General features: G+C 39.3%; 4 protein-coding genes across 7 annotated transcripts in view; 2 read left to right on the top strand and 2 right to left on the bottom strand.

The window, feature by feature from the left end:
• The window catches only part of pacrg (PARK2 co-regulated), an 8,141-nt gene extending 5,180 nt beyond the window's left edge, over positions 1-2,961 (bottom strand). The window contains exons 1-2 of the mRNA XM_037689145.1: positions 2,820-2,961; positions 1,048-1,179 (exon numbers count right to left, since the gene is read on the bottom strand). Coding sequence (XP_037545073.1) covers positions 1,048-1,179; positions 2,820-2,888 — 201 coding nt within the window. The 5' untranslated portion in view covers positions 2,889-2,961. The remainder of the gene's footprint in view (positions 1-1,047; positions 1,180-2,819) is intronic.
• LOC119421774 (inactive rhomboid protein 1) overlaps positions 1-19,657 on the bottom strand; it is a 952,927-nt gene that overhangs the window by 897,419 nt on the left and 35,851 nt on the right. The window lies entirely within an intron of this gene.
• mgrn1b (mahogunin, ring finger 1b) lies at positions 3,861-12,490 on the top strand. Of its 4 annotated transcripts, XM_037689136.1 has the most exons (17): positions 3,861-4,195; positions 4,705-4,823; positions 4,952-5,040; positions 5,126-5,272; positions 6,123-6,240; positions 6,333-6,399; positions 6,506-6,549; positions 6,631-6,678; positions 7,094-7,162; positions 7,265-7,424; positions 7,519-7,628; positions 8,389-8,603; positions 9,800-9,911; positions 9,987-10,032; positions 10,111-10,215; positions 10,604-10,647; positions 10,917-10,997. In XM_037689136.1, the coding sequence occupies exons 1-16, from the start codon at positions 4,108-4,110 to the stop codon at positions 10,642-10,644; spliced, it is 1,578 nt and encodes a 525-aa protein (XP_037545064.1). In that variant the 5' UTR covers positions 3,861-4,107; the 3' UTR covers positions 10,645-10,647; positions 10,917-10,997. The 4 variants fall into 4 exon arrangements, with proteins under 4 accessions (XP_037545064.1, XP_037545063.1, XP_037545066.1 ...); XM_037689135.1 differs by lacking the exon at positions 10,604-10,647 and having other exon boundaries at positions 10,917-12,490; XM_037689138.1 differs by lacking the exon at positions 10,111-10,215.
• Positions 15,741-16,631, top strand: aanat2 (arylalkylamine N-acetyltransferase 2). The gene is made up of 3 exons (XM_037689150.1): positions 15,741-15,918; positions 16,093-16,247; positions 16,326-16,631. The coding sequence occupies exons 1-3, from the start codon at positions 15,750-15,752 to the stop codon at positions 16,629-16,631; spliced, it is 630 nt and encodes a 209-aa protein (XP_037545078.1). The 5' UTR covers positions 15,741-15,749.

The following is a 19,657-nucleotide window of genomic DNA, read 5'->3' as shown; positions in this document are numbered from 1 at the left end:
GATAGATAGATAGATAGATAGATAGATAGATAGATAGATAGATAGATAGATAGATAGATAGATAGATAGATAGATAGATAGATAGATAGATAGATAGATGTGCACACACACATTTATACACAGACACACAAATGCCTACACAATTACTTCTTTTGTGTGTTTGTTTGTTAGTTTGTTTTTTGCTGTGCCCACCCTGAGTTCCTTTAGAATTTATCATTGATGGGTTCTGTGGCTGGTGCTGTGAGATGCTCTGTGTGTAGCAGGCCCCTCTTGTACATGAGTCCTCGTGGCTCACTGTATGAAGGTTGAATGAATGAATGACCCGTGGAACCTTCAATAAGTCAGCTGGTCTACACTGCCCCCTACAGGAGAACAGCGCACACTGCGGCTTGTGAGCATGCGAAAAACTGTCTTCATCATCCAAAAAAGTTCAATCTGGTCCTCTGGACATTCAAAAAAACCAAAAACAAAACAAAGCAAAAAAATCTAGAAACGTTTCGTCTCTCATCCGAGAGACTTCCTCAGTCTGAGGTGCTGTTTTCAGCTCAGTCTCTTAAATAGCACCTTCTCAGAGTGGATCAGCACTTAAACAGCACCTCAGACTGAGGAAGTCTCTTGGATGAGAGACGAAACGTTTCTAGATTTTTTTGCTTTGTTTTGTTTTTGTTTTTTTGAATGTCCAGAGGACCAGATTGAACTTTTTTGGATTTTTCTACCTGGATTATTGAGCATACATCAGGATGTCTTCATCATCACCTTGATAATAACAAAAAACAGTGTTTATATGGCACTCTTCAGCTTCAACCACATTTATTTGACAGAAATGTTGGATTCAAACAGGATGTTGTATTAAAAAAAAGATAAAAACTATCTTTCTATTATCAGTAAGAATTGGGTGTTGCTTTACAGATAATGTTTTCATTGATGTTTGTAATATAGTTCAGTCTTTTAAATAGTGCATATGTGTATTCCTGAAATAGTACCCCCCTAGTCTTTTTGGCAGTGGATAGTGAAATAATTGTAAGGACTTAACAGTAGCGACCCTACCTTCCATTTAATGCTGCCTTTGCTGTCATGTACCAGGAAAACAGGCAGCTCTCCACGCTCGTAGCACTTACGAAAGTTGGTAGGTTTGAGTGGTCTTGCTTTAAAAATCCCTGTAGTTAAGGGGCCCGCTACCTGGCGAGGCAGAAAGGAAAAAACTGGTAAAATAGTGGAGTGGAAAGCAAAAAGGAGAAATAAACTGAATGAGACCTTTACATCTAGTACATTGTGTTATAAAATAAAAACTGACTTTTTTTTTTTTAACGAAGAGCCAGAAGTAGCAAACTACCAGCAGGAAATAAAGAACAGGCTAGCTCAGAAAAGAAAAAAGCAAAACTGTGTTAAATGCTGTTTAATTTCACCCTAAAACCAACAGAGATCCTTGTTGACCCATGAGGTGTCCAGCTGTGAAGTTTGACATTTCTATGTGAAAGTGTTATCAATTTAGAGCGATTTCAAGAAAGTGGTGAGCTTTGACCCTGACCTTTGACCTCATGACCCTACAATCAAGAAAAATGTCTTATGAGGTGTCCACCTGTGATGGTTGGGATTTCAATGTCAACGGGTTCCCAAATTTAATTAAAGGAATTATCTTTGACCTTAACCCCATTGACTTTGAAAATCAACAGGGATCTTTGGTGACCCACAAGGTAACTGTGAAGTTGAACATTTTTTGTTTAGCAGTTTTCACAATAAAGACATTTAAAGTAAGCGGCATGTGACCTTTATTATTGGCCTTGACTTGTTACTCTGTGACCTTAAAATCAACAGAAATTATTGTTGACTAAGGAGGCAGCCATCTGTGATGTTTGGCATTTCTATGTCAAACTATTATCAAGTTATAGTTATATGAAGAAATGGATCACAGAAAACGGATATTAGCAGGGAAGTAGATGGGGAAAAAAGTTCAAATTAGCAGAAATAAGCTATAAGGAGCCAAAAACAGCTAAAATAAACTGAGAAGTTGTTGAAAAAACAGCACTAACTGTTGAAATGAGCAGAAAGAGATTGAAAGAGCATGTTTGCTGAATTAAACAATTTAATTAGCTAGAAAAAAACTCCTCAAACAAGCAGAAAAACAGCTGAACTTTAGCTGAAAGAAAACAAAAAAGCTGAAATTAGCAGAAGGGGGAAGGAAGCAGGACAGATGATTCTCACTGTCAAAACTAGCCCAAAAAAAGCTAAACAGAAGCTGTAAATGGCTGAATGAACCTGTAAATAGTTAAACAATAGCTGAATTAACAACGTCAGACAAATGTGTATAATTCTCTCACAGCTGCTCAGAGCTGAACTTCTAAATTCTGCCACCACAGAAATGCAGCATAACAGGAGAGAAACACCAAAACTTTCATTAAACTTCAACTCTGATTTGACAACAGGATAAATCATTGGGTGACTGCCGAATCTCTTATTGTTTAAAGTTGGAATTAATTTGCAGGTGGAATTGCTGCTTTAGTTAATGTTCATAAAGCAGTAGAAAAGTGTTAAATTGTAAAGAATGTACTTTTTTTTACGCATCTTTAACAGATAGATGCACGTTTATTGCATAAAAAATTAACGTAAGAGTCATGTAAAAAGTAAATTTCAATGAGAACATTTTTGCTGAAAAGTATGAATTTTTCAAAAATTTCACCAAAATGTAAAGCACCCACGTCCCCAACGAGCTTAACGTTTTGATAACTAAATTGCTGAAATAGCTCAAAAACTGCGGGATACATACAAAAAACGTGTATGTTCCGTACGGAACTTAAGCTAACAAACGACCCTGAACTCACCATGGCGTTCTTCATGTTGGCCTTAACAGTGAAGCCTTCCGCCTGTAGCTCACTTTTCACTCGAGCCATTTCCTCACACTTCCTTTTTCTAAACCGACAATAAAACGTAACAAATAAACTCCTACGTTGCTCAGTTAGCGAGGTCTCGTTTTTGCTCCCGATATGTGTCTTTACAGAGGTTGCAATGAAATCTCCGACAGACGCTTTGGACTGGTTGCTATGGAGACGTGCGTTACCATAGAAACGGAGGTCGACTTCCTTGTCGTGGTTTGTCAACACAGGATGAACTGCTCACATCAGCGTTGCCACGTGCAATCTATACTTTTAAAAATTCCCACAATGTACAAAGTCGTACATTGAATAATATAATTATTTAACACATCGCGCGACCGACGCGCGAGCGAGGTGGCTGAATGCAGAACGCACCGTGGCCAAAATGTTAATTTTGTTCAAATGTTGTGACAAATGACCTAGTAGTTGGTGTTGTTGTTTACACCTAATGTGTGCATAAATGTCACTAGGTTTTGATTCCAATTCCTTTAGCAAGTGTTTTAATCGTATTGTTGAGTTGTATCGTATTGTAGTTGGCTTAGGAGAATGGTTGATGTTAATTTCTAGTATATAAACAAAGGTTGAATGAATAAACAAACAGTCTGACTGATTGTAATTTTCAAACTTTATTCATAACAAAAACAAACAAAACTATAAACAAATTAACAAAATAATGTTAGCCAGGCGGATTGCGCATATAGACATAAAATTAAATAGTCGTTGTGAACTGTTCAGTGCAGGTGGCGGCTCATCCTGACCTCCACACCAGTAGAGGCGCTGTTCGACCATTAATGTCCTTTTCAACAGTTTTGTTGGATTTTCTTAAAGATAAAACACGTATTATATACTATAATATGCATTGTTTATATTGGTGAGCTATAGAAGGAGGTAATTATAAGACAATTTGAAATGAAATCTGTGTATGTGTGATAGTTTTCCGATCAAGTCACTGGTACGAAACTTCATTTCCCATCTGGCAACACTGCAGCCAATCCGCTCCCCCTCCCCGCAGTTAGCATATCTCTGGCAAAACAACAGCTTTCTCGTCCATTTGTACCTTTTCGTAGTACGACTGCCATAAAATATAGCGAGAAAAATGGCGAATTAACAGCACCCTTTGTTTCTGGTGGAGGTTTTAGTCGTTTGGGTTTCTGTTTATGCTCAAGTCGGAGCTAATAATTCGGAGCTGTTGACGCGGCGGTAGCTACTAAGCTAACTGTAGGTAGCATCGAGAAAGATGGGGTCCGTCCTGAGTCGCAGGATTGCTGGTGTTGAGGACATCGATATCCAAGCTAACTCTGCCTATCGATTTCCACCGAAATCTGGTAAGTAATTGACAGTGTCTTTCTCCTTTTACTCCTGTTAACCTAAAATACATCGAATTATCTTTTAGGTAATCGGGTTTATGGCGCATTTTATGTGATTGATCATTGATACTGTTGTTGTATGCAGTCAGGTTTAGGAGACATATTGCTCAGTCACATTGTCTCTGTCTCATATCCAGCCCTCTCAAGGAATGACACATTTGAGATCATATATTTACTCATTATAGCATTTTAATTTTATGATTAAGAAGAATAGTTTCATACATGGTGTCAATATGCAGCTTTGGCCTCTTAAATTGTTAAAAATGCACAGATATTAAAAATCCTGACATTTAATTTGAATGAATTTATACAACTGAATAGTCTTTTGTCAAGTAAATCATGTACTAAAATTAAATAATCTTCATTTGTCTATTCATGACACAGGGGTTGCTAAGGTTACGCCCAAATCTGTTCCTATGTGTCTTACTGATGGCATAGTTAATCATTTTCTTTTCTTTCTTCTTCAGGGAATTACTTTGCCAGCCATTTTTTCATGGGAGGAGAGAAATTTGACACACCACATCCAGAGGGATACCTCTTTGGGGAAAACATGGACCTGAATTTTCTTGGAAATAGGCCAGTTCAGGTAACACATGATGTTCTTTTACCTTCATTAGTGCGCATATTCAAAAGTAAGTGTCTTTACATCTTGTTTGTAACAGTAGTGTTAAACTATTTTAGTTCAATTCATTCAATTTGCTGTCATTTCACTAGTTTCCGTATGTGACACCTGCACCCCACGAACCTGTGAAAACCCTGAGGAGTCTGGTGAACATCAGAAAGGACTCTCTGCGTTTAGTCAGGTAAAGAAAATAAGATTCTAACACAATAAAAGCATTCAAAGGCAAATATTCTTTGTATAATGTTTATCCATCTTCTTGATTTTAGATATAAAGATGACTCTGACACATCATTGGAGGACGGAGGGAAACCGAAGGTTCAGTACAGCGTGGAGTTTACCTTCGATGCTGACGCACGGGTCGCCATCACCCTCTACTGCCAGGCGTTTGAGGAGTTCTCCAATGGCATGGCTGTGTAAGAATTTCATAATGCTACTTTGATTTAGCAGAAACTGTTACGGTGTTATTTAGCCAAAAGGAGAAGGCAGACAATGTTATTTGCTCCTGTATCTGGTATTGACAAAATATCTCATGAACCATTGGACCATTTTAATATAATTAAGTAATTAATAAATTTACATCTGCAACTGATCAAGCCTGGGAGTCTGCCCCATTCAAGATGGCTACAACCATCAACAGACTTATTAAAAACACTAAAATGGTTATTACTCTGTCAAGTTTACAGATATTGAGTTTAAATTGGGTGTGTCAGTAGCTGAGAGTCATCACATATTCTCACCATCGCATCTTGTGATTTAGCATTAGATTAAATATAACATAACAAAATGTTTTACCAAAAAGTCAACAGCTTCTCAAAATAAGCTCGCCTTAGTCCAGGGTGCATGTATTTCTTCACGGAATGCTAGGCATTTTATTTTCCATCTGAGTTGAACAAATCATTGTCACATACTTGTATAACTTATCTCAGAACTCATGCATGCATCTCACCACAGCTACTTCATGTTAGTGAGAAACATTGTGCCAGAAACACTTTGGCTTCAGAGTCAAGAATAGATGTAACGGGTCCTTAGCAACAAGTCATCGCCATGGATACCGCAGATAAGACAGTAAAAGCCTGTACTGAAGTTAACATCTTCCAATTAAACTTAGGTTTAGATATTACTGACGTGTTAGTCTGGTGTTTTTGTCTTCGTACTTGATGACAGGTCTCCTTTTTAACCTTCAACTCAGCAATTTTTTTTATTTTTTTTTTTATGCATTGGAACAAAATGTATATATTTTTTATTTGTTTCTTGAATTTTTAGGTACAGTCCAAAGGATCCAGCCATGGTTTCTGAAACAGTGCACTACAAGCGGGGGGTGAACCAGCATTTCTCTATGCCAGCCTTCAAAATAGACTTCAGCGAGTGGAAAGAAGAAGATGTAAGTTTGAAGTTTTGTCACTAGACCACACAAACGTCCTGCATCTATATATAAATCATCCATTTTACACAAGTGTATTGTTGTCTTTAAAGCTGAACTTCGATCTGGACCGGGGAGTGTTTCCCATGGTAATCCAAGCTGTGGTCGATGAAGGAGACGGTAGGTCCTGACAACTCATCTGGTCTAATGTTACTGTGTATACAGTTGCACTGTCTGATAGTGTTGCACGTTAATACAGCTTTATTTTGTTTTTTCTTTTTGAAAGATTGTCTTGGACATGCTCATGTGCTTTTGGCAGCATTTGAAAGAGTAAGTATAAAAATAAGTAAATACTTGTGATGGATGTAACGGTTCCAAGTGAGATAAAACACTTGTTTTTTTTTTCTCCAGCATGTTGATGGCAGTTTCTCTGTCAAGCCACTGAAGCAGAAGCAAATTGTAAGTTTACTGCTTTCATTGTAATACAAACTTTATATTTTACTTGGTGATTTCATTTAGGAGTGTAATTTAATGCAGTACTTTTTACTTTGTCTAGTTTAAAATCTTTGTTTTTAATCACACGTGTAAATTCAGTCTTCCAGAAAGCACCTTTCTGCTGCAGCTTGTTGATAAAGCTGTGTAGGTGGTGATATTTAGATGTTGAAGGCAGAGCATCGGGAAGTTGCTGATGCACTGCATTTTGTAAACAGCGTGGACAGATGTCTTCATTTTCTACATGAAACAATTTTTTGTATCTTTTTTTTTTTTTTTAGTTATGTCTGCTTTTTACAAATCTTTGTGCCACAAAATCTTCAGCCAAAAGTCAAATCATTAAAGTCTTCATAAACAAGTGTGTGTTCTTTTTTTTTTACAGGTAGATCGTGTGAGCTACCTCTTACAGGAAATCTATGGGATTGAGAACAAAAACAACCAAGAAACAAAGGTTCCCGTGGGAATTTTCTGCTTTCATTAAACATGATGCTGAAGTTATTCAGCCTTATTTGATGTGCATGCCCTTTTTTTAATTTTTGTTTCATTCTGTTAGCCATCTGATGATGAGAACAGTGACAACAGCAATGAGTGTGTCGTCTGTCTATCTGACCTGCGAGACACACTCATCCTGCCCTGCAGACATCTGTGCCTCTGCAACTCCTGCGCAGACACACTGCGTTACCAGGCCAACAACTGTCCCATCTGCAGACTGCGTAAGAGTGGTTGCATTGTTTCACATCTGAGTGGGTTTAATAAGAATGAATTTATGTTGTTGTGTTGAACTGCTCTTTATTTTCCTCTGAACAGCTTTTAGAGCCTTGCTGCAGATCAGAGCTGTGAGGAAAAAGCCTGGAGCTCTTTCTCCTGTCTCCTTCAGTCCAGTTCTGGCTCAAACTATGGACCACGATGAGCACTCAGTAAGTGCTACGCACATCCTGCTCATAAAGACTTGCTACTTACTGCGTCATCTTATTTCATCATTGTTTTTGCTGTACGGCACTTTGGCTGGCCTTGTTGCTGTTTTTAAGTGCTTTATAAATAAAATGGTATGGTATCGCTTAAAAGTACATTTATTGTAAAATATCATTAAAACTAGAAACGTTTAGACATTTTGAAGTGTGCAATGCAGCTGTTGCCCAAAATTCCAACATTGTATTAATCTAAGAGAAAAAATCCTAGATTTTTTTTGTGTGTGTGAACTGTATAAGAAGTGTAAAAAGACTAAAGATTAAAGAGAAGACATGATGAAATCTACATCTTTATATATGTATCAAAAAGAGTTAATGGTGAAAGAAAAATATTCGACAATTTAAAAGTTGGTGTGTGACATAAACAGTCAGTTGAACAGTCTGGAAATAAATATAAAACCTTAAAAGAAATTGTTTAAATACAATTAAAGTTATCAAAATGCCAATTGAGACATGTGAAGTTTAACTTTTTCTGACTTGTTTAAATTTTTAATGATGTTTTTGTCAAAACCACATTGATCGTCATTATTTGTTTTTTCAGTTTTTTTGTAATATATCTATGTTGTGCAACATACCAGAAATCGTAGCAAAGAGAATGGTAAAAAGGGTGCATAATTTTTGACTCATTTGCAGCCTAAATAATCCAGATTGTGAGATTATGGTCTGTGATAAATCTGTTACCTCTTCTTTTGTCTTTTACTTTTTGCAGAGCTCAGACTCTGTTCCTCCTGGTTTTGAGCCCATTTCACTATTAGAGGCTCTGAACGGTCTGAGGTCAGTGTCCCCTTCCATCCCCTCGGCCCCCCTGTATGATGAAATTAATTTTTCCGGGGGGTTGGGGGGTGATGGCCGACAGCTAAGCTCACCAGAGCATTTAAGTGACGGAAGTCTGCAGAAAAGCAAAGTCAGCAAGTCACCTGACAGGTAATCCTAAAATGAAAAGAATCACATTTACAATGTCTGAAAAGTACGTAACTCAAGAAATGTTTAGATATATAAAACTGCACAAACGTTTATGTATCCTGACGTGTGCGTTAAAACTTGCAAACAAAATCATTTGTATTTGTGCCGAGTTTATATCTGAGTGGAGAAAATTGGGTTTCAATTTTAATCTTAGTTTTAAACGTTTGTTTTTCCTTACTAAACATTTTTTTCTCAGTTATTTTCAGCATTAACTGTAATTTGTGAGTACGCTACAGATGGCCCTTTTTTGTCCCCTGTTGTGGAGCGAAAAGGGGGAATTGGACCCCCACCCCCGGGTCCATGCTTGCGTGTTGTGATCATGACAACTTGAAACATAAGCGAGGTACCAGCTTCCATTTTGATGTGTGGCTACATCGAGGTGTAAGAACAGTTCCTTTCAAAAATTGTGTTGCCACATCAAAATCCAAGATGGCTGCCGTCATAAATGCCTGAGTGTTGTAAGAATGATAACTTGAAAATTAAGTACCAGTTAAGGCATTGACTTCCATTGTGGTGTATCACTGCATCTAGACAACTTTCAAAAATTGATTTGCCAGGTCATAATCCAAAATTGCTGCTCAGTCCCCATCTTTTGAGCTGGATAGCTTGGAAAATAAGTGAGGTACCGACTTCCATTTTGGTGTGTAACTACATCTAGGTGTAGAAAAGGACACTGTAAAATTGGGTTGGCACATCAAAATCCCAGATCGGCACCACCGTGTGCGTACGTGTGAAAAATAAACTGGCAATTTGAGGAAACTATGCTTTTTAGTCTTTATATTGCTTAAAAATATACTTTCATCAAATAATTGGGGTGGCCAAAAATTGTTTGATGGCCAAGGGCACCATTGGCCACCCCCTGGCTCTACTGTTGCATCTGGTTGTGGATAAAATTGCTCCCTATTTCCAGGATTTGTCACTGTGCTGCCTTGAACAAGAAAAGAAAAAAGTATTTTGTTCTTATACACGGTGTAACTTCTGCCCGCTGCACCAAAGACATTAAGGTTGACTTGCATTCCCATTAACTATTTAAATCATTCAGCAATGGTGGACATCGGCGTATCGCTTGCTTTTTTTAAGCGTATTTAAAAGTTAAACTGAAGGTTTTTTAAAAAGTAGATGAAATTATTTATTTTGTGCCTTAATTTTGGTTGCAGCACCCTTCGATCCCCATCCTCTCCGATCCAGGAGGAGGATGAAGAGAAGCTGTCTGAGATGTCTGACGCTCAGCCACACACACGTCTCTCCAGCAGCCCCGCCCCGACCGACGTAAGCTGCTTCTCTGCTCAATGTTTGACCGTAGAATTTGCCACGGACTGAACTTCTTTGTCTCTTTTGTTCTAGGCAACAGCAGCTGAGGATGTGGCCGAGTCTCTTTCTCCAGATGATGGTGAGTTTTCTCTTTCGGCTCTCTGTGAAAAGACGGTCGGTAATTTGTTTGACGTTGTTGCTGTCCTGCGTGATCCAGAGGACAGGATGCATTCTGGAGAAGACATCCTGCAGGACTGCAGCAGCGAGCGCTGCAGCTTGACCAAAACAGAAAGCGACCCTGCGTGTGATCTGTCCCTGCCTGGTGAGAAATATTCTGTCAGGCACACAAAACAGATATGTTTTGTAGAAGAGCCTCAAACCTTTAAGAGAAAGAAAAAAAATCAAAACTGAAAGAGGGTGGAAATTTAATCCTTTTCTAATGTTTGAAAAGTAAAACTGGTCTAGACCCCAATGACCGCTCAGAAGAAAATCTTTCGAGACAAACTCTTTCTGCATCTTGGTTACGTTTGGTTTCATTCATTGAATAACCGACAGTCTGGTTCTCCAGCTCTACCTTAATCAGATATTTTAAGGCTACGATTCTCTGTGCTTTGCATCTAACCTGTGTGCTCCTGCCTCTGCGTGTTTCCTAACACTCCTCTCCTATTCCACGCTTTCCTGTCTCTTTGAACCTCCTCACTTTCTTGCAGCTCTAGGTCCTGATTCTTGCTCTATTGGTATGGAGGAATAACTGGTATGTAGAGTTTCCTGTCTGCTCTGCTTCTGTATGTATGAGCTCTACTTATTCCTCCCTGACTGATTCTTCACGATTACATTCACTGATGCTAGAGAAAACAAAAAACATGTTCCAGCAGCAAATTTGCTGTTTTAAGCAAGTTTTAAATGTGTGTGTGTGTGCTTGTGAATAAGTACCGGTAGCCGTTTTTTATGTATCACTGCTTTTATTGAATGTTTATTAGGCAACATCACTTTAAATTGTTACTTTTCTATCCTCCACTGCAGGTTCCTCAGAGTCCACAGAAAGTCTGAAAAGTCAGAGCACAAACTGCTCCAGCCAGCCTCTCCTGCGTCCTTCAAGCAGCCTTCACATGGAGGACGAGCACTTCAACCCCTGACGCTTCTCCCCCAAAGATCATCTTATCGCCTCGCAAGATTTTCCCAAACAACCCTCCTCGAACCAATCTTGTGTGGTTGTGAGAGCAGAAAAGGAGCCTAATGGAAAGTTAAAGACGAGGAGGGGCTCTTATTTATTCCATCAATACAAAACATTTATGACTGACACTTAGTTTCCTCTGTTTTTCCCAGCTTTGAAAATATTTCATTACCTCTTTATCACGTGTGTCTTGGCCAGATTTGTGGTCTTGTAATGTAGAGTCCAGAGAGAGATTTCACTGCCTGTCATGGTGGTGCTTTTAAGCACGTTTAATTTAACATTTAACAATTTCTTGACAATAAATTCGAAACAGTCTTTAAATGCAGTTTGCGCTTAGGTATTGTAATTATTAGTAAAAACCCAGAGCATTTAAGACTATTTCATTAGGTTTACTATTAGTATTTAAAAAGTCATTACTTATGTATCTGTGTCCTTTTTTGTGATATTGCACTCCCGTTTTTCCATTCCTTTTTAATAAAAGCATACTGTATGATAAGGTTATTTTAACTTGATTATTGTCCTAAACATCGGCATGTTTGCTTTTAATATTTTAAAATAACAAAAAATCTGTGTAGATAATTTTAAAGTGTATTATTGCTTATTATATATATATATTAAAGAGCGTCTGCCATTCCAGATGAGAACATTTTAACAGTCATGTTTTTTTTACCAGAGCTGCAGATTTAGGTCTCGACAGCTGATTTTAAAGCCTGAAACAAACTAAAGTTCCCTCTGCATTATGCTGGTTTAGTGTTTGGCTCAGCAAGCGTACTTGTCATTGATGTGACTGATCTCTGTACAGTCTTTGTGGCAACGTGTTTGGTATTAATGTTGCAAAAAAGACTGTAAAAGCCACGTGTTTTGTGACAGCAGTGGCTTCATTTACCTCGGTCCTGTATGTGTAGCATCATGCATATAGATCTATGTGCCTTCAAGTAGCTGCCTGCTTGCAACGAACATTGGTGTTTTTACAAACGCTTCAATTTACAACAGTTTCAGCCCACAGACAGGATTTACATTTTATTTACTCTTGCAGTCTTCATGATATTAAAAAAATATATCATTAGGTACAGCCATTTTAAGTTGGAGTCGTTCTTATTTACATTTTATTTGACCAAATATCAGAATTCAGTGATGTGTTACTGAAACAAACATCTGATGCAAAGTTTGCAGTAGCTGGGCTTGATTGCATGCGACTCTAGAGGCTTTCTACCTCTGCATTTTAAGTACTGTGGTTATTTTTAGCCTTTATTTTCCCATTTCTGTGCCATTTCAAGTTGACACTGTGCCTTCCTGTTCTCACCACTATTGACCTGGCATCCAGGAGTACCCCACAGTATGGTTTTTGGCTCCCTGTAAAATCTGTCCCGGTCTCTGTGTGTGTATAGCAGCATGTGTATAACAATAAAGTACAAAGACTCAATGCTTTGACTCATGACTGAGCCACTACAACATTTTTCATTCTTCTTAAGATGAGTTCATTTTATGACTTAAAAAGGTAAAAAAAAAAAAAAGGCTGTAAGATAAAATTACAAGTTTTACAACATAATGGTTATCATTTGGTGAAGTAGGTCATAAGAAGATGGCAAAATTTTGTGAATTATGATCTCTTTAAAGTATTTACTCATAAATGTTGATTTTTTTTTCAACCTGTGTAAATAGATGACTTCATTGTTTCACATTCAGAAGTGCAGGAAATCTCAGAGGTTTTGACCTTTTGGGATAAAAATTTCTTCTGGCTGGTCAAACAGACAACAAACCGTCTTCCGGCTTTCAGTCGGTGCACTTTAATTGTGTGCAATGAACTATGGACTGCTGTAAAGTTCATTTCTCAACTGAACCTTTGGACAAGCTTTGTGGTTTATTTTTTTCCAGGCTGTTTCCTGGAATTTGTTTTAAAACCAGTGTTTTTATTTTAAATATTTAAAAGGCACTGCTGTGAAACTTTTGGAAGTAGACTAATGATAGCTTACAAAACTTTTATAGCTTTAAGGCACACTTTTCTTGGGGAACCATGTTTCCTTCAGTACAGCCATTTAATCCAGAACAGGAGTTTATACATTTGAAAGTCAGATACTTGAAGATTGATAGAACCAAACAGCTGGATTTTACACTCGGGGTAAAGTGTTAACAAAATTGCTGAAAGTAAATTGAACCATTACTGGTAATGTATTTAAAATGTACTATATTATACAGTATATTAATTGTAATACATCCCTGAGAAAGTCATCAGGATGGGAGCACATGTTCTATACCCTATATATACTTTCCAGCATTGATTATGCTTTTCCAGATGTGCAGAAGCTGTCCATGCTTGAGTCACTGATGCACCCCCATACTATCAGAGAGGCAGGGTTTTGAACTAGAAGCTGAAATGGGCTGGATGGTCCTTTTCATCTTTAGAACATAGTGTCAATGATTTTGAAAGAACATTTTAAATGTCTGATCACAGAACAGTTTTCCATTTTGCCTCAGTTCATTTTGAATGAGCCCAGAGAAGACATTTTTGGATGGTGTTCCCATATCACGTCTGTTTTGTGCGATTTGTGTCAGAGTCAAGAGTTTCTTTATTTGTCATTCGCACCACATGTGGTACATGTGGTGGAATGAAATTGTGTACACAGGGTCTCGGTTACATCCAACAAAAGTATGAAATGTAAAAGAAAAACAGTAATAAGATCTAAGATATGAACTAAGAAAAACATAAACTAAAAATACACTAAGCACTAGTAGCATAAAATCAATACACCTAACAGCAGCACAAACATGAGTCTGTGAGCAAATGAGCACGAATGAACACAGCAACATGAAACAAATCAGCAGCAACATGAAACAGATCAGCAGCAACATGAAACAGATCAGCAGCAACATGATGTGATTTTTCACAGTGATTATCCTGGTTAGAGATTCATGAGTCTAACAGCCTCAGGGTAGAAGCTGTTCCTCAGTCTAGTGATTCTACACTTAATGCTCTTTAACCTCCTTCCTGAGGGGAGCGGGGCAAAAGGTGTGTGTGCTTGGTGAGTGGGGTCCTTCATGATGCAGGTGGCCCTCTTCCTGCATCTGGAGGTGTAGATGTCTGTGATGTTGGGGAGACTGACTCCAACAGACTTCTGTGCAGCCTTCACCACTCTCTGCAAAGCTTTTCTTTCTGCAGCTGTGCAGCTTCCGTGCCACATGTTGATACTGGAGCACAGGATCACATTTGTATCATTTTAATAGCTTTTTGTTGCTCCTGTCCCATTATCAGGATTTGTTGCTGCCATCAAATTCAAAATTGCCTTATTTTTCCCACTAATGGTTCCATTTGGTTTCCATTTCTTAACATTTGACATGCTTACTGTATCCATTGGGAATTTTTTTTTTTTGGGGGGGGGGGGGGGGGGAGGGGATGGAGAAAAGTTTCAGGAGTCATTAGCAAAAAAACAGTGGCAGCAAAGGTTAAGGAAAAATTTACAACACAGTGGTGAGACCAGCTATGTTGTATGGTCAGTGGCAATGACAAAAATAAGAAAGAACTACAAGAAGCAGAAATGAACATGTTGAGGGAGTGACAAGGATGGATAAGATTAGGAATGAGATTATCAGAGGTACAGCACAGGTTGAACAATGGGAGATAAAGTTAAGAGAGGCCAGACTGAGATGGTTTGGACATGTCCAGAGGAGGGACAGTGGGTATACTGGTAGAAGGATGTTAGAAATGCAGCTGCCAGGATAAAGACAGAGAGGAGATATATGGATGCAGTTAGAGAGGACATGGAGGTAGTTGGAGTGAGGACAGAGGATGCAGAGAGTGAGATGGAGGAGGATGACTTGCTGTGGCGACTCCTGAAGAGCGAACAGTTGAAAGAAGACTACTAATCCACTGGGAATAAAATATGGGTTTATGAGATTTGCAAAACGTTACATTAAAACTTTTTTACACATCGTCCCAACTGTTTCAGAACTGGAACATGATTATGGAGAATAAAGTCTTTTAAACTTGTCTTGGGTCCACAGTCATACAGAACAAGTCTGTAAACAAGTCCAGCCAGTAAAGCAGGTGTCTTCTCATTTAATTAGTCCTTGCTAAATCTTAAGGCATGAAATCATCCCAGCTGCGAGCCGCACAAATCTCCCTCCTGACTTTGGACAGTTAAATTAGCCCACATGCCCCTAATCTCTAAAAAACGTGTTTTAACACATTCTGCAGCATCATGTCACACTTTAAAATATACAGCTGAGTGAGCATGGACATTACATTACTTCATATGCCTTTAATAATTGGTCTATATTACATCTGAATATATTTTTTGTGTAAAATTTATATTAATTTACCTAATTCTTGGTGTAACTCAGTATCCTATATTGAAAAGGTTTTTTTTTTTTTTTTTTTAGTCAAGGTATAAGATATCCAAAAGGTTATTTTAAAAAATAATTAAAAATAAAACACCAAGAACAAAATGTCATTTAGTATCAAGGAGATTTAGAGACTCCTCGGGCACGTGCAGACAGATATCCTGCTTTGAGACGACCAATACGCATTATGGGATCAGACAGAAAAGAAGAAGATGAGGAGGAGAGAAAAGGAGGTGCATCTGTGTTAGACTGCAGGCACAGCTGAGGGAGCCACAAGAGGAGCCGGCGTAATCAAGAGGTCTTGTAAAATAACCTAAAGCTCCCGTTTACTGTAGTGTTGAGGTATGATGACAACAAAGGTCAGCGGCTCGCCTTTCCTGAAGCCCTTCTTCCTGAAGACACCAGTCCGAGTGGTCAGCCCTCTGCACCAGAGACGCCACACACTCCCTGCCAGCGAGTTCAGGAACCTCACATCTCAGGACGCCATCAGCGTGTTTGAAATCGAGAAAGAAGGCGAGTAGATTCCCTTTTTGTAATTCACAAACAGCTCGACTGACTTCCCAAATGTTTGGAGGATAGTTTGAATTTTGTCATATGTCAGATTTGAAGTTTCGATGTAACAGGATTTTGGTATTGCTTCGTGATATTTGCTACCTTGATAATGACCCCTGGCTGAATGCGGTCCAGCTTTTGTTTCTGTGTCTGGCGAGTGTCCGCTCACGCTGGACGAAGTGCTGAACTTCCTGAGTCTGTGTCCTGAGCTGTCCCTGGGTTGGTTTGAAGAGGGACAGCTGGTAGCGTTCATCATCGGCTCAGGCTGGAACAAGAAAAGGCTTTCACAGGTACATAAAAAAAAAAAAAGCTCAATCTGCCTCGTTTTGCTTGGATTTCAACAATCAAGTCTAATCTCGCTCTTTCAGGAGGCCATGACTCGGCACGTTCCAGACACCCCCACCGTGCACATCCACGTGCTGTCCGTGCACCGCCACTGTCGACAGCAGGGCAAGGGCTCCATTCTTTTGTGGCGCTACTTGCAGTACCTGCGCTGCATGCCGGGTCTCCGGCGAGCGCTGCTGATCTGCGAGGACTTCCTGGTGCCCTTCTACCTCAAGGCTGGCTTCAAGCAGAAGGGGTTGTCTGAAATCTCTGTGGCCAACTTGCGCTTTCAAGAAATGGAGTATTTGCTCGGTGGGCAGGCGTATGCACGACGAAACAGTGGCTGCTAGTGAACACCTTTCTCTAAATGATATGGACTCAGGACAGAAAAGATTGAAAATATAGAGATGAAAGGGCCAACGTGGGTTGTTGGCTTGGATTCTGAATATGTCTTTTTGACTCACTGAAGAATGAGCGATGTCTGCGGGAAGACAGAAGAAACTGTGGATTCATTTCTTTAAACAAAAAGTCACTTTTTGCCCTTTACGACATGCGATATCAGCTTTGAGCTTATGTTTTTCAACCATTTATAATGTTTGTGCTAACAAGGCAGCCATTGCTGAAATATCTCACAACTTTGAGTTTTAAATCGTTTGAATTCTACTTTTGTCAAAAGCTGTAAAGGCTGTTTTTACGTTTTAGTACTGTGCACGTTGGAGCCAATAAAAATTCAGTAAATTATGAATATTAGTAGCAAAAATGCTTGTTTTATTGTTGCTCGATTTAAATAAAACTGCAGAACATTTAGCAGGCATTTACTGAGAATTAAAAAAAAAAAAAGTAGACATTTCCATTTATTATTTTACTGTTTTAAAATTCTGTTACGAGTGTCGACTGGTAGCTAAAACGCTACCATGTTCAAAACAATAATCACTTCTCGAGAAGCAATAAACAAAAGGAAACATTCGAGTGTTCAGCATAATGTAACAAAAATATGGCAGTAGTTGGTACATTTATTGACAAGGCACCAAAGGTATCAAGATTATTTGTCCCTGCTTAGGTTCCGAGGTTGCCTGAATAAGAATAAAAACTTTTTCTGGATTGTGAATGAGGCAAATGATCCTCCTTGTACCAGCGCCGGACTCTCCAGGCAGTCTCTTGTGTAAACAGGGATCCTTGATGGGGTGCCATAGCTTTGCGTCACTGGACAGTAAAGGACAATGTGTGACAGGAAATTAAAGTCCTTATGAGGAGTATAGCTATTCATAACAGAGTAAAAGAACACAACTATTTTAGTTCTTATAAAAAAGGGGAAATAATTCTCCACCCAGTCCACAATGATCTGATCTTGCTGCTACGCTTCAGTGAAGGTGAGCATTGAGGTCGTACTTCTCGCAGAATTTGTCCGTGAAGGGGATACAGGTTAGCAATTCACACCACTCGCACTTGATCGCGTAGACGTAGAAGAGCACCACAAGGCCCGAAAAGAGGCCGACAAACACCAGCAGGAAGACGATGATCTGGCAGCGTTTGCGGTACAGGTCCATGCGGCCGAAGCTGATGTAGGGCAGGAAGGCGAAGGACAGGAAGAAGCCGGAGATGAAGCCGCATATGTGGGCGAAATTGTCGATCCAGGGCAACAGCCCAAAGGCAAAGAGGAAGAGCACCACACACAGCAGCTTGATGAAGGCCCTCCAGGGTTGGGCCAGGATCTGCCAGCTCTGAAACAACTCCACGAACAGGCAGGCCAGTATCCCAAACTGAGAGCCAGCTGGACCCACCTGAGACCGACGGCAAAGAAAATACGGACAATTATAATCAGTCCATGCACAGAGTGTTGCACTGTTTGGAAATATTACAGGAGATCACCTCTGCTCTGTACGGCAGGAAGATGGCTGAAGCCAAGTTGCCGGTGATGCCACTGAGGATGTAAATGATTGAGATACGCAGCCAGCCCGTCAGTTTCTCCAGATCTCTCAGTATGGTCATCTGGAAAGCTGCTGAAACCAGCCAGTGAAGGATCCTGGGAGGAGAGATGGAAACAAAAAGGTTCATGTGTGCCAGAGAGAGAATACGGCTTTAACGCTGCACGTGCCGAGCAGATAATCCTTCTGTTGAGAAGAGGCGAACCCTTAAATCGTGCAGCGGGGATGACTTTGCACTTCAGCAAAATCAGCCTCCATCTCCCCGTGAAGCTTAATGAGTTCACGTAGCGAGAGCACTTTGTTAATTATGTAGAGGAGAGATAACGGACGACAAAGATGAAGCTGCTCCTCTTAACCGTCAGGTGACTGAAGTGTGAGGAGTCTGTTGAGGCTGACTGATGCGTCTAAAAGCTGTTCGCCGGATAAAATAAATACGGCGAACGAGCGCGGGGTTGGATCAGATCCATGCAACAACCTGCAAAGCTGAACTTCAAGCATCGGCTGGTTTGATAAGTTTTAATGCTACAGTCGGTCTTCTAGGAGTCATAAAGACTGACCCGCTACAGAAAGGCAAAGGTGGACTCTGAGCGTGACATCTCGAGATCTTCAAAGTGTGACCAAAACTCTACAACTGTCATTTTTAATTAGTTAACAAAATTAGCCTTTTTTCAGTTTTTCTTACCGATTACATTTTGTGGTGCAAACATTTGTGAAGCATTCACACTACGATCCTTTTTTTCCCCGTACATTTTTCGGCGTGATTCTCATCCCGCAGTTTTCAAGCTATTTCAACAAATCAAAATGTTCAGCTCTTTCAGGAAAATCCTGCTGTGACTTTTGGTATTGGTGCAGCTTTAGCTTATTGAAACATTGTCTTTTCTGACTTTTCTTTCGGATATAAAATGAATTGAGCACGTTTTGCATCCAAATATTTACATCTGTTTACAACCTTTTACTGCTACTTTCACATTTTGTTCTGGTTCAGCTTCTTTCAGCTTCTTCGTGCAAATTTTAAAATATTTTCAGCTAATTCCAGCAGTTCTTTCAGCTGTTTTGTGATCCTTTCAGATTATTTCTGCTAACTACAACCATTTTTGTGCTTCTTCTAACTTCTCTCTTCTAATTTCAGCTTGTTATGCTCCTTTCTGCTTATTTCTGCAAGTTTCAGTTTTTCTACCATCAGAATCAGAATAAGCTTTATTGTTATTGCACCGAGATTAAATGAGAACATATACGTACAGCCGTCCGAAAGATGGACAGAGTGCACAAAGCTGCTGCTAATTAGCGTGGCCCTCTTATTCTTATTCAGAATAATATTTTTGCTTAGAGGAGAAAAGGGAAGAAAGCATGAGGCGAGAAGATATTAAAAAAGATCTCTCACACCTTGTCCTAGATAGGGCACCGATTGAGGCATCATAAAAACCAACCACAGCAAAGCAACATAAATAGAC

This window comes from Nematolebias whitei, chromosome 15, assembly GCF_014905685.2.
Source record: "Nematolebias whitei isolate Nwh7 chromosome 15, NemWhi1, whole genome shotgun sequence".
In the NCBI taxonomy this organism is placed as follows: Eukaryota; Metazoa; Chordata; class Actinopteri; order Cyprinodontiformes; family Rivulidae; genus Nematolebias; species Nematolebias whitei.
The sequence above is the reverse complement of the archived record's forward strand: the minus strand, read 5'-3'. Positions and strand labels throughout refer to the sequence as shown.